The 15,211-nt window shown below is 42.1% G+C and overlaps 1 protein-coding gene across 1 annotated transcript in view; it reads right to left on the bottom strand.

The window, feature by feature from the left end:
* Positions 1-2,638: 2,638 nt before the first annotated feature.
* LOC137632845 (uncharacterized) overlaps positions 2,639-15,211 on the bottom strand; it is a 201,125-nt gene continuing 188,552 nt past the window's right edge. Inside the window, exon 10 of the mRNA XM_068364941.1 lies at positions 2,639-2,684. Coding sequence (XP_068221042.1) covers positions 2,639-2,684 — 46 coding nt within the window. The remainder of the gene's footprint in view (positions 2,685-15,211) is intronic.

The raw sequence follows: 15,211 nt of genomic DNA, 5'->3' as shown, positions 1-15,211 counted from the left end.
GGAAGGGGGGGGGATCGTGAAGATGATAACCTGGTTGTACGCGCTCCTGAAGACTCGCTAGGCTGCTCGCGTTGTGAAACCCGGCGGGAATCGCGCTTGGGGTTGCGGGATGGAAAAATCGCAGGTTCGCGGGCAAGGGGGCGCGCGCGCGAAAGGGCGAGCGTTGGCGGCCGGGAGAATGACGGCGCGCAGGCGAGCGACGGTGCGTTGGCGAGCGATGGCGCGTAGGGCGAGAAGGTGAGCGGCACAGGTGAGATTGCGCATGGGCGCGTAGGTGACCTTCGGCGAGCAGGATCGTGGGCGCACGGGCGTGCTGGAGAGTGCTTGCGCGCAAGCGATAGATCGCGTGGGGGCGCAGGAGATCGCTGGATCGCAGGTGCGCGGTCTGGAGAAGACCACTGTGGGCGCATAGTGTTTCGTCCAACTCTGGAAGAGCGCAAAGGTGAAAGCACATGATGGCGCGCAGGCGAGGGCTGTCGCGTGGGAAAATTCCGAGGGCGCGCAGACGAGGGCTGTCGCGTGGGCAAGTTCCGAGGGCGCGCAGGTGATCGCGGGGGAGAAGGAGAAGGAAGAGTCTTCTTGCCTGCGCCCAGATCCGGAGATCGTGGGTGCGCGGGCGAATGATGGTGCGCAGGAGAAGATCGCTGGCGGGTGGAGATCGTGGGCGCGCATGGCGCGTCAGGAACAAGGCGCGCAGATGTGCGCTGGCGAGTAGGAGATCGCTGGCGCGCAGGTGAGCGCTGGCGAGCAGGAGATTGGTGACGAGCAGGAGCGCGCTGACGAGTTGACTCTGCTTCTGCTGCAGAGGATCGCTGGCGCGTTGATTCTGGTGCAGGATGGTCCTCAGCAACAGCAAGAGAGCGTGTGCGCGCTGCTGAGCGCACAGATGAAACCTGGCACTTAAAGGACTTGCTCACATTGTGAGACAAGCCCTTTTGCCCCGAAGGGACCGGTGCCTGTTGGAAAACGGGGTGCATGGGCGCCCACTACGCATCAGCTTCCAGGAACGGTGAAAGAAGATCCACAGGTCTGGCAGGCGTGGGAGATCGAGAACGATCTGCAGACAGGTCCAGTGATGCAGCTGCAACGGTCGACACACGTCGAGGAGGATCCTCTGCGGGGGACGTCGAGGGCGAAGAACCGAAGAGGCGCCTCCTAACTCCCTTGTAGGGAGAAGAAAGACCTCTACAGCGAAGAGGAGGGCGAGCCTTGCGGCGAAGACGATCTCAAGGGCAGGAACACCATCGTCGGTCGTCCGAAGAGGAGTCTCTGTCAGTGAACTCCCCCGAGGGGGAGAATCACCCGCAGGAGAGACCGTTGGACTCAGCTCCTCCCTCGAAGGATGTTCGGAGGGGGGAACTGAGCCTTCAGCAACATCAGCAACCAAGGCAGGGGTTTGACCTGACCCGTCGGAAGCCTCTGCCACAACAACGTCAACAACAGACAGAGGATCTACCTCCGCTATCGCCGGCGACTGTTTGACAGCTGCGCGCAACTGGATCAAGTCAAACAGGGCTTCCCTGGAGGGCAAACCCTTAAGCCCCAAGGAAGCCCAAAGCTGTAATAAATCATCATTATACACAGTGTTATCAAAATCCTCCCCCGGAGGAGGAGGAGGAGCTGCCTTGCTATGAGAGGCAACTCCCTCTCCCGAACCCCGAGGTTGGTCAACAAAAGAATGGCCTACGCTACCACTCGCCGGCCTCTCACGAGAGACTGATCGAGTGGGAGCTTCGGAGGAGGTTCGGGCAACGGAAGAAGAGTCCTAGGAACCTTCCTTCTTCAAGGAAACCCTTGAAGGAGAAAGATCCCGGCTAGACTTCTTCTTCCGTCGCCGGGAAAACCTCTCCCACTGGGAGGTAGACCACTCCCTGCAGTCACTGCAAACTTTGTCCCTATCACACCGTTGACCTCTGCAGTACAGACACAAGGTGTGAGGATCCGTCTCGACTGCCGACATAAAAGTCCCACAAGGGCGGTCGGGTAAGCCACGGCACTTCTGCATGATAGAGGTAGACGCCAACTTCTGAATACACAACTGTAAGAAAAAGCAAAAAAAGATTAAGGCTGTCAATATGCGAGGGTGAGAACAGACACGTCTGACCATCACCCGAGCCAAAAGCAAAGTGAATCAGTTCACCGGTGTGTGAGGGGGGAGGGGTAGCTCGCTACCCCTCCCCTACCCCCTTGCTAACTAGCGAGGGGGTAGTTAACCCTCGTTAAAATCTAATGGCTCGTCATTCAGCTACGCCGAAAGTAATACCCCATGTAAATAGCGTGGTTTGTATTTCGGTTACGGAACAATTATGATTTTTCTACTGTAACCTAACTGCTTTTATTTCTATCTTCAATCAGTGATATAAATGGAGACCTTTGTAACACAGAACCCGCTAAAATCTCAATATCTCTGGTCAATTGAACCTTTCAAAATTGTAATACTATAATGATGTTTCTCATAAGGCTATTTCAATACTCCATAAAAGTTTGATGATAGGCTGGCCGCTGAAGTTGAGACGATTCCTGGGTGCTCGTTTTGAAATCCTTGTTTCCTCAGAAACATTCTGGAATGTTCTTGTAATGAATTCTTGTTTATTTATTTGCTGCTGATCTCCATCTTGATGTCAATAGGAAGATTTCATTAGACTTTGTATTTGCAGTTAAATTCCAGTTTTGATGATTCCCATCTGAAAAATAAATAAAAGATGTTAATTACACAGATATATCAATATCATAAAAATATTTTACTATGCACTTCAATTTCAAGACTATAAATTTAGTAGAATAATCAACAGGAAAGACTATAAATTTAGTAGAATAATCAACATGAAAGACTATAAATTTAGTAGAATAATCAACATGAAAGACTATAAATTTAGTAGAATAATCAACATGAAAGACTATAAATTTAGTAGAATAATCAACATGAAAGACTATAAATTTAGTAGAATAATCAACATGATAGACTATAAATTTAGTAGAATAATCAACATGAAAGACTATAAATTTAGTAGAATAATCAACATGAAAGACTATAAATTTAGTAGAATAATCAACAAGAAAGACTATAAATTTAGTAGAATAATCAACATGATAGACTATAAATATAAAATATTCTAATGTATCAAATATAAAAGTGGTAATAATGACAAACTAGACATGTCCATGACATTTACAATAGCAAATATTACAACTGAAAGTACATCTGGTAAAGTAGAAGAGCATTACCTGCTAAATCCTAACAAGGAAATACTTCACTACAATAACGGAATGGACGGCCTCTGGAAATCCACTGACTAACAGAACTCCCCTTATCCTTCAATTTTCTTCATGAGATAATCAATACACCATAATTCTCTGAATACTGTACCTTACTTGGTCAAACACAATACCCACAAAATATTAATGAAAATTATACTGTATGTATAAATACTGAGCTAAACATGATTTACTGACAGCAAAAGTTACAGGTGTAAAACAGTGACCCATTAGACGTAACCACTGCTGGCTGAAAGTACGTCTCTTAGAAGGAAGAGACTGCCGCCGTCTTCTGCCTTGGACCACGTCCTTCCGTGGAAAACTTCTGCAGGCTGATGACTATGAACATGTCTATGAATACCCGTGTGATAAGGAGGCAGGAATATCTCTCGAGATTTACGTCAATCTTCAGATCGTGGTAAACTCGAGGAGTTGTCACTGTGGTGACGAAGGAAGCCACAAAGTCTGTTAGGATTAGCCAGTCATCCCGAAGTCTCAGAGAACGAAGCCGATCCTGTAAGCCCAGGTTGACACTAGGGTAAAAACTCTCGTGAAAACCAGAGGTGCTGTCGAAACCGAAGCACCATACATTGACATGGTACGCCTGTATTTAAAGATACTTCCTTGATGACGGATGTCCTGGAATCCAGGAGTCCTAGTGGTAGAACATGCACAAGAAGTTCTGTGGACTAAATGCTTGTTTGACCATATGCCTTCTCCTTGCCAAACAGAGTTTGATGAACTAATTTTTTCTAGGAAGAAAGGAAGAAAAATGGAGACATCTATAGAAAAGAAACAATTGTCGAAGCTTGAAGATACCTTCATGAAACATGTCGTTCTGTCAAAAAGACTTAACGCCCGAGTTTGGGAGTTCGACTACATGTTCTGATTCACGTAGATTAAAGAGACCTGCCATTACACCTCAACAGGTGGGAGTATGAGAAGATGGGCCTGTTCTTGAGGCTGAGCTGCGGATTTTACGTCCCTGTCGGAAAGAAAAGAGCACAGTACAGTACTCCGAACTCATAGGAGGGGATCACCTACTACTGCGCAAACCTACTTCAAGGATGAGAAAGGAGTTATCCCTAGAGAAGCACATCGACCGATCGGCAAACTCAAGCTGAGGGAGAGCGCCATAGTCAGAAGGTTGGTGAACAAGACCGAGGTCAGGTTAAGGGTTGGTCGTATAAGTCCCAAGGGAGCGTATGCCGACAGAGACAAAGCAAGAGGAGAGGAATCATTGCATGTTGCTATAGCCGTAACGTAAGGATGAGCTTAGTTTGATCAGCTAGACCAGAGGGAAAGGAAAAAAAAAGAGGAATAACCCCCTGGGGTTATGTCTCCCAATGCAGGTGTGAAGGGCCAACAGGAGGATCCAAGGAATTGGCCGAAAAATCATGATGGAAATCCGACAAGTACTCGAAATTGTGGACAGGAGAAAAGTAAATACAGCCAGAGGATTATGTTCACTAGATTCGTTCTGAATCATAGGAGAAAGGCGGCGGTGGGGAGAGGTCGGAAGACTCCTGTTACGGCAACGTTGTGAAGAACTATGTTCTACCTGCCTGGAGGCGGCGTATGAGTGGGGGAGGGTCTCCTTCAGGAGTGATGCGGTGCCCCAAGAATGATACTTTGTTGGCACCAATGGTACACTTGTCATACCGGACTACAAGGCCATTCTGTTGGAGGCAGTCGAACACCATGCATAGTTGACAGAGTTGTTCCTCTTTGGTAGAAGAGAACACAAATATGTCATCCCCAGAGTGCATCCGCAACTAACGAAAGTCTTAACTGCGGGCTCTTCGATGCTCAAAGAAAAAGAAGAAAGCATCGGGAACCGAAAACACTGTACTTACGTGAAACCACAAGTTCCAAGAGGCGGGTCAGTTATTAAGCGCCAAAGTTGATGCTTGTGCTATACCCCGCCATCGATGGAGAGTGCTGGGTTACGTTCCAAGAAGGGTGTGTGTGCTAAACTCCATGAACTGTATGTCATGGGAAGTACCATCAAAGTACTGCAACTCGAAGAGACCGAAGGATGACGATCTGTGTCGTCCAAATGAGGATACAGTACTAATATCTCGGATGAACAGAGATGAAGGAGAGTCTCACTGGGAAGGGCAGAGTGCTTGTTTGAAGTGAGGATCACAGATGGTAGAATGGGCAGAGTGCTTGTTTGAAGTGAGGATCACAGATGGTAGAATCCTGTGATCCCCCACAAAAAGTTCTCCGTCAAAAGGCAGCAAAAACAAACCTGGGATGAGGCTTCAGAGTTTTTTGAAGGCCGTCGGCAAATCCACTGCAAGCTGGAAGAGCAGTTCGTTAAAGGCAGAGACCAACTTTACTTCAGAAGGAAAAGTAGCGAACTGGGAAGTGTGACACTGAATAGTGGTCATACTAGAGGATGCAACGAGCTGCTTGCCGAGGCATAAGAAAATTGGAACCGAGCCAAAACTGGAAACGAGCTTGACTGGGTTGCTTCGTTGTAGGTCCTGAAGTGCAAGCTATCATAAGTAGAGGGAACATCAGGGGCTGGAAGCGGTTGGTGGGACACCACTAACCTGGAAGAGAGCTGACGAGAGACGATCACGAGCTGATGAACGTTGATCACGAGCCGACGAGTGATGATCCCGATCTGTTGATGAGTGACGATCACAAGCTGTCGGCGATTGTCAGAGATTGCGAGCTGATGGATGATCGTGGGCGATCGTGAGCTGACATGTAGCAGCAGCAGGACTGGGCAAAGTGCGTCCACTAGATGAGATGAGTCAACCTGGAAAGGCGCATACGCTAGATGAGAAGAGCCAACCTGGCAAGGCTAGTCAGTTGGGCAAGAAGAGTCAATTTGGCAAGGCGAATAAACTGAGTGACGAGTCCGCTGGGTATGACGAGTATGCTGGGCGAGACGAGTCTTGCTGGGAGAGTAGAGTCTTGCTGGGAGAGTAGAGTCTTGCTGGGAGAGACGAGTCTGCTGGGGAAGAAGTCTCTCCTACACGAGACGAGGTCTGGGCAACTGCTGGACAAGGTCAGCTCCTGAAGAGGAAGAGTGGGGAATGGACGAACCAATTCCCCTAAAGGGAAGACCGAACAGGTGAAGAAGTCTCTTCCACGGACAGGAAAGGCAACCAACATCTGCTTCCGCTGTCAGCAATTCTCCCCGCAAGCAAGAAGATTGCCGAATATTTGCTAGTGGAAGGACTCATCCTCGGAAAGGAAAGTTCCAACACCTTGAGGAGAACCTCCGAGCAGCACTTTCTGCTTCCTCTCAATGAGCTCTAGCTCAAATTGAAGGTATAAATCGAGTGATGCCTAAGAAACGAAGACAAAGGTTGTTTCTGGGTTCCCCCCTAAGGGGTTACCAAAGAACTCTGAGGAGTTCTAAATAACTGCTCCGGAGAGCACTGATCCCACAAACGGGAAAAGGATGTCGTCAGCACGATAGTCAGGAACTGACGCAGGCGCAGGTGAAGAACTCTGAGACTGAACAGGAACATCCGACTTCGCACTCTTTATGTCAGCTGACTTAGCCAAATGAAGTAGTATGACGTAGCCAGCGCTGAGGAAAATCCCCCAAAAAAGAAAAAAAACCCTCAGGAGGCAACCTAACCCACAGATGGGAAATGTGTCCTCAGAGATGTACTGGAACATCCTAAAGACTAAGTACTCCCTTCGCCGGCTGCCATCGTCGAACAATGAAGAGCCGGAGGATTAATGCCATAGCAAACTTTAGATTAAAATTTATTTTTAAAATGAATTACTTGACAAAAAACCATTCGAGAAAAAGGTGTCCCTGAGAGGTACAGGAACATACTCAAGACTATGCTCTCCCTCCGCCAACTGCCATCGCCGAAGGCAAGAGTGCGGTGTCATAATCGCAGTAGAAAAAGTTAAAGCCATTTTACTCAGAAAATAATTAGCTGAAGAAAAACACTCTGAAAAACAATCTGACCCAAGCTTTAGACTATCCACTCCCTTTGCCCATCAACATGCAACAAGGGAGTGAGGCAAGGTCAGAAAAGAGGAACAATACTGAAGTCAAGCTCTACGTAAGATGCAAGAAGCCTTCCCTCCGATGAACTCGCAGGGAGAAAGCGATATCAACCTTTGAAAGGAGAAGGAGCAACCACGAGAGGATGATTCCCCTTCGGAGGAGGCTGAGTCGCTGCACTCGGAGAAGTGGGTTAGGCGATCAGCCTATGGCTTGTCCGGCATCAAAGGGGGAAGAGACCGCAAGAGAAGGTTTCTCCGCCTTTGAGAAACGTCACACTACGCTGATACCAAAACAGCAACACTTATACTGCAATGATAAAAGAATGCTTACATATACTATATATATAAAAACATTACATGAATGTTTAAATATATATAAAAACAAGTACTGTAAGTAAATCATAGAAAAGTCAAAGGCCAGTAAAAAAAAAAAAAGTTTGGTGGAGAGACTAATGTCTACTCTCCCCAACTCAAAAGTAAGAAGTGATAAGACAGCACAGGTGTGTGTATGTGTGAGCGGCGTAGCCAGCTACCACTGCTAACTAGCAGTATGGTGGTTACACCGCTAAAAGTCTTATGGATAGTCTTCCAGCTTCGCCGAAAGTATAGTCCCTATAAATAGCGAGGGTTTGTATTAGTGTCAGAACAAATGAACAAATGGTTAATAAGCAACAAGGTATGCACTGTGCACACGAACGAATAGGAGCGAATATGTGCGAATCGTAAAATGTCAATAAATAAATGAGAAATAACTCGGGAGCATAGGATGCCAATATTTTACGAAATTTTTCATGGATTTATTATGCATATCAAAGGATAAGGTTAGTTTTTACCATTATTTATCGATTCCCCAGTAAATTTTCCCCACCCAAAACCCACGGTTCTCACTGGGTGGCTCCCATTACTGTAGGATATATTAGGGCATATCTAATTATTTATTTGCAACAGAAATAAAGGTAATTTTCAAGGAAAACGGACGTTTTTCTATATAAAAACAATTTCTTTATTAGTAAAGCTTTTCCCGTGTTGTTCTATAATACCCTTTTGGTGGCCAGGACTTCCTGATACATAGATGATGTGATTTTACATCCCATTTTCTATAACGTACTTTGTAGCAGTGCTCATCATATACATATACTGTACTGTACCTCCTTACTTAATTGCGCTGATTTATTGATTTTTGCTCTGCATAGCTAGCTTTGCTTGCAATTAAATACAGTAATACCTCGACATACGAGTTTCCCAACATACAAGAAGTTTGAGATACTAGGAAGTTTCGAGAAAATTGTTGCCTCGAGATACGAGACAAATTTGACATACGAGGATACGAGACGGTTCCCTATGCGGCCGCTAGGTGGCTGAGTGTGCGAGAGGCTGCTCACGAGGATAGCATCGCTCGCTCTTTCCCGTCGGATCTCCGTCGCGTAAAGTTATCTCCGAGCATCGGCCGTAATGTTTGCATTTTTTACGTGTTTTTTGCGGTAATCAGTACAGAATTAAGTGAATAAGCAATGGATCCAAAAAGAAAAAGCGTATAATGACAATAGAGATAAAGCATGAAATAATCGAAAAACATGAGTGGTGTGCGTACAAGTGACTGAGCTGGCTCGCCAATATGAGAGGAGTACATCAACAATATGTACCATCCTCAAGCAGAAGGATGCTATAAGGAAGGAAATCAGAGACATGTTAGCGAAGTGGCCGGAGTTTTCTAATTTTATGGAAAAGAAGCACCAGGACAAGTTGGTGTGTGTTCGTGCGTTAGCCTTTTGTGACGACACCTGTGTATGTCATTTTCGTAACATCTTGAAGGGGGGAAAAAAGCAAACATCCCTAGATATGTTCCTTTTAAAAAGGCCGGCAAAAAGTGAAGGTGAAGGCGAGTCAAAAAGAGAGGCAAAAAGAGCCAAGCTGGAAGAAGTGTAAAAAAAAAAAAAAAAAAAAAAAAAAGAAAAAAAAAAAAAAAAAAAAAAAAAGAAAAAAAAAAAAAATTGGAATTAGTTTTAGTGTAAAGTAAGATTAGCATTTATTTTCAAGTGTGTGTACAGTAAGTTAATTTCATTTAAGTTAAATTTAAAGTTTAAGTTATGTTACATAGCGTTACAAAAGTGTAGCGTACCGAACGTGTTGCCGTCAAGTCCCTTTCCTCCCCTTTCTCTCTCCCTCCTCCTCCTCACACACTGCCGTTAGCCGCTACCGTCTCTTTCGAAGGTAAGAACTCCATAATAATGCCACATTTTATTGCAGATCATAACCAGTACTGTACATAGGTATTTGCTATTTTGTGAGCATATGTTGTGGATTAGAACAACTAAAAACATGTTTTTCCAATGTAATATACTGTTTTCAGGTGTTTTTTTCAGAGGGTGGGAACGGATTAATCTTTTTATTTTATATGGGAAAAATTGATCCGAGGTACGAGCGAATTGACATACGAGCTCGGGTTCCGGAACACATTAAGCTCGTATCTCAAGGTATTACTGTGCTATCTCATTGCTCCTATGTTCTGGCAAGTGATACGTTTCGCTACACACGTTAGCAACATGAGCTGGTATTTTGGCGCTTTCACTTATACAAACTTGACACGGGCGAGTTGTAGCTTCGCACGCAAGCTTCTGTTCGAACATGGACTTGGCTTCCATTTCCAAATATCAGAAAAAATATATCGCACACACTTTTCTACCCTAGCCTTTCATTATTACCATGGTAAATAAAATAAGAACTGTAATTATATTGTATATTCCCATATTGAAAACAAATAACAGAAGTTTAGAATATAAAAAGTTGGGCCCTTTGTTCTTTTCGAACGAGTAACTTACAACAAAAGTATTTGTTTTTTTTTTGATTGATTGATTAAGTTTTCTGGCATCCTGACATCTAAGGTCATTGACGTCGATATAATTTATCAATAAAGAAAAAAAGAAAATTCAATTTAAAACAATAAAAGTAAAGATATCCCTATAAAAGTTGAAAAGGTTTCAACAGACTTGCTTCCGAAATAAATCTAAAAATACCAGGTGGAAGGAGGCTCCTGTGGCCTGTACAAAGGCAACAAAAGGGACAAAACGCAAATTTTTTTTATCAAAATCTGTAACTTTGTTAATAGAGGTTTCCACCAGTAATATATGGGATTCAAAATAGTGTATTTTGCAAAGGTCTACTCAATTATGCAAGTTTCAATGTCCTAACTAATATTGCACCATCCTATAATTAAACCCATGAGTAGGAAACTCCTATGGTTTTTGTATATAGCTAGTAATTCAAGTATCATATATAACGATTTTTATTCATTCTAGGTAAGCCTACTTTACAATTAAGATTTTTCAAAAAAATACTTGTCCCCTAGCAGTCATATTTTCGTTATAAAATTTGAAATGAAACTATAGATAGAATGTGAAAACACTCTGGTTAAAAAACATTAACAATTCCTGTGAACAAGAGGCCTATAAATTGTTTCAAATTTCTATGGTCCATTAAAAGTAATATGCATTTTTCATTGTACCTGGATTTGCACAAAAGCCTACACAGGATTTGGACCAACGAAGTTAAGCCATTGGTAAAATGTCTTGGCCTATGACAGCCAACTCACACTGAAGTAGCCTACCAACATACAAACTACATATCTATCCATATTTCATTTGAAAAATACTCTAAGGATACATTAATATACCTGATATAGTACCTAAATTAACTATACCAAACTTTGGAAAAACATGCATAACGTTTAATTACCTAAAATATCGTAAATAAGAAAAGACAAACTTCCAGCAGCAGATGAAAACGTAATGACAAACAACAGCGCGGACCAATACATTTGGCAGAAATAATAGAACGTAGAAATCTACTGTTTTAAAACATTATTTAATCATATCTTTCTTTTGAATACCATGATATAAATATAGATCAAAGGATACATTAAATGCATACTTAACTTCGCTGGTTTTCCGATAAGACGAAGGAAATACCAAGAACTACTTTTCTGATTTTCTTCCCAAATTTTTTTCTCGGATTTTTAGGCAAACAAACAAATGATATATGTAATAATACACGTGAACTGTTACAAAGATGAATTATTATTATTATTTTTATTTCTATTATTATTATTATTATTATTATTATTATTATTATTATTATTAATATTATTATTTGCAAAGTTACAACCCTAGTTGGAAAAGCAGGATGCTATGAGCGCAGGGGCTCCAACAGGGAAAAGGATACAAGGAAAAATAAAATATTTTAAGAACAATAACAGCATTAAAATAAATATTTCCTACATAAACTATAAAAAAAATTGACAAAACAAGAGGAAGAGAAATAAAATAGAATAGTGTGTCCGAGTGTACCCTCAGGCAAGTGAACTCTAAACCCAAGACAGTGAAAGACCATGGTACAGAGGCTATGGTACTACCCAAAACTAGAGAACAATGGCTTGATTTTGGAGTGTCCTCCTAGAAGAGCTGCTTACCATAGCTAAAGAGTCTCTTGTACCCTTACCAAGAGGAAAGTGGCCACTGAACAATTACAGTGCAGTAGTTAACCCCTGGGTGAAGAGGAATTGTTTTGTAATCTCAGTGTTGTCAGGTTTACGAAGACTGAGGAGAATATGTAAAGAATAGGCCAAACTATTCAGTGTATGTGTAGGCAAAGGGAAAGTGAACCGTAACCAGATAGAAGGATCAATGGAGTACTGTCTGGCTAGTTAAAGGACCCCATAACTCTCTAACGGTAGTATCTCAACTAGCTAGGAAAGCAAAACACAAAAAGTTGGAAAGAGTCCATAATAAAAAATCTTAAAAATAAAAACAAACCAACAGTAAAGGAATTAAGACTAATAGCACTCACATATGCATCATATAATATATACATGGCTTTTATCAAGGATGAAATAGAAGGACATCTAGGAAGTAACAATGCCACAGAGGATAGTCAAGCGGGATTTACAGAGGGAGGAAGGATTGAGGATAACATATTCCTCTTACAGTACATGGTCGAAGAAACTTTCAAAAATAAGGGGGAAAAAACTCAGTTGGCGATTTAGATTTAATGAAAAGAAAATCAGACAATGCATAGGTTAAGTAAAATTTGGAAATCAAATCGCCTGAAATTACATATGAAAATCAGGCTGCATATCAGTTTAGTGAGATCGGTGTTACTCTATGGACATGAGTCATGGTATGACAATGAAACAATCTCCAATAGATTTAGTAGATTTGAGAACACAGCCCTTAAAAGGATATTAGGAGTTAAATGGCAGGACAGTTTTAGAAATGAAACTATAAGAGATTATTCGAGTGCCATATGTGGATGAGATCATGGTGAGGGGTAGATGGAGATGGTTTTGGCATGCTCTTCTCACTCCCCAAGTTCACCTAACTTTCAGCTGGGCTCCACAAGGCACTAGAAGAGTTGGAAGTCCCAGACCTACAAGGCTGACGACTATGAAGCGTGAAGTAGGAGATGATGAATGGAGAAGTATTGATTTAAAAGCTCAAGGTAGAGACGACTGGCGAAATCTCACCAAGGACCTTTACATCCATAGGCGTGGGAGATGATGATATATATATATATATATATATATATATATATATATATATATATATATATATATATATATATATATATATATATATATATATATATATATTAATGATGTACCACGAGACACCCTGTTACCTTTATAACTTGCATAGGCTTAAAAGTCTTCATAAAAAGTATCATCACCCTACTTAATTAACACAACCAAAAACCTCAATGACAATCAGGTAGTTTAACCCGATCACAGAGTTAAGATATTAAACTTAGTACGAAGTTCCAAAATTTGTTCAATCAATTCCATATCTAAGAATATGAAAATCAGACTATGGAAAACAGATGGAGAATTTATGGTTAATAATTGAATAATATAATAAAATTATCTATTTTCTTCACGTTCCTTTACGCTTTTCAGTCAATCCCCTTTTCCTGTAGTTGCCTCAGTATAAAGATGGCATCCACAGTCCCTCTCCCCTTCAAGAATCCATTATTATTATTATTATTATTATTATTATTATTATTATTATTATTATTAGTATTATTATTATTATTATCAAATGCTAAGCTACAACCCTTGTTGGAGAAGCACGATGCTATAAGCCCAAGGGCCCCAACAGGGAAAATAGCCTAGTGAGGAAAGGGAACAGGGAAAAATTAAATATTTTAAAGAATAGTAACATTAAAATAAATATTTCCTATATAAACTACAAAAGCTTTAACAAAACAAGAAGAGTAAGTAGATAGAATACTGTGCCCGAGTGTACCCTTAAGGAAGAGAATTGCTATTTTACATGTTTAGAGTGTACCCTTAAGGAAGAGAATTGCTGTTTCACGTATTTAACTGTTAATACTGACCTGAAATCTGTACATACTGATATTAGGTCATGAAGACTATTCTCCAAATATTCGTGGGTCAGACGAGTGTGACCGATTCGAATCGACGACATAAATCACTTCAACAGATTGTAAAATCCTTTCGGGGATGACAGGCGTTGAGAATTTCAACAAGTCACAATGTCTGGGAGAGAGAGAGAGAGAGAGAGAGAGAGAGAGAGAGAGAGAGAGAGAGAGAGAGAGAGAGAGAGAGAGAGAGAGAGAGAGTCATGTACACCTCACACACTGAAAGAGTGAACATTTGTTCGTATTTCACAGTCGTAACTATTTAAATGTTTAAAGGCCGCTCATGAATGGCAGAGGCAAGGGACAGTGACATTGCCCTACCAAGCAAGGACAATGCCCTAGAGACTGACTATATATACATATGATCAGCACCCAAGCCCCCTCTCCACACAAGCTAGGATCAAGGAGGGCCAGGCAATGGCTGCTGAGGACTCAGCAGAAAGACCTATAGGCTTCCCCAAACCCCCTCAACCTTAGCTCACAAGGATGGTGAGGTTACAGCGACCAAAGAAACTAACGAGTTTGAGCGGGTCTCGAACCCCAGTCTGGTGATTATCAGTCAGGGACGTTACCACATCGGTTACTACAACCCTATTCTGGGATAATTTACTGCCGATTACCTTTTCGCGAATCTGTACTGAGTGAATTAGCATGTGTATTTCTCGAAAAATGGACACCTTCGTGAAAAGGTTTACAGATTATTATTATTATTACTAGCTAGGCTACAACCCTAGTTGGAGAAGCAGGATGCTATAAGCCCAAGGGCTCCAACAGAGAAAAATAGATCACTGAGAAAAGGAAACCAGGAAATAAATAAACAATATAAGTAAAGAAAAATTAAAATAAATATAAAAAAAATATCAACAACATTCAAAACAGATAATTCATATAACTATAAAAAGACTTATGTCAGTCTGTTCAACATAAAAACACTAGCTCTGGGACACGCTTGAAAACTTCCTTTCAGTTGTGGGACGTGCTTGAAAATTTCCCTTTTAGTTCTGAGATGCGCTTGAAAACTTCCCTTTTAGTTCTGTGATGCGCTTGAAAACTTCCCTTTTAGCTCTGGGACACGCTTGAAAACTTCCCTTTTAGCTCTGGGACACGCTTAAAAACTTCCCTTTTAACCCTGGGATGCGCTTGAAAACTTCCCTTTTAGTTCTGTGATGCGCTTGAAAACTTCCCTTTTAGCTCTGGGACACGCTTGAAAACTTCCCTTTTAGCTGTGGGATACACTTGAAAACTTCCCACTTAGTTATGAGGTGCGCTTGAAAACTTCCCTTTTAGCTGTGGGACGCAATTGAAAATTTCCCTTTTAGTTCTGAGATGCGCTTGAAAACTTCCCTTTTAGCTCTGGGACACACTTGAAAACTTCCCTTTTAGCTGTGGGATACACTTGAAAACTTCCCATTTAGTTCTGAGATGCGCTTGAAAACTTCCCTTTCAGCTCTGGGACACACTTGAAAACTTCCCTTTTAGCTCTGGGACACACTTGAAAACTTCCCTTTTAGCTCTGGGACACACTTGAAAACTT

Source organism: Palaemon carinicauda, chromosome 42 (assembly GCF_036898095.1).
Source record: "Palaemon carinicauda isolate YSFRI2023 chromosome 42, ASM3689809v2, whole genome shotgun sequence".
Classification (NCBI taxonomy): Eukaryota; Metazoa; Arthropoda; class Malacostraca; order Decapoda; family Palaemonidae; genus Palaemon; species Palaemon carinicauda.
The sequence above is the reverse complement of the archived record's forward strand: the minus strand, read 5'-3'. Positions and strand labels throughout refer to the sequence as shown.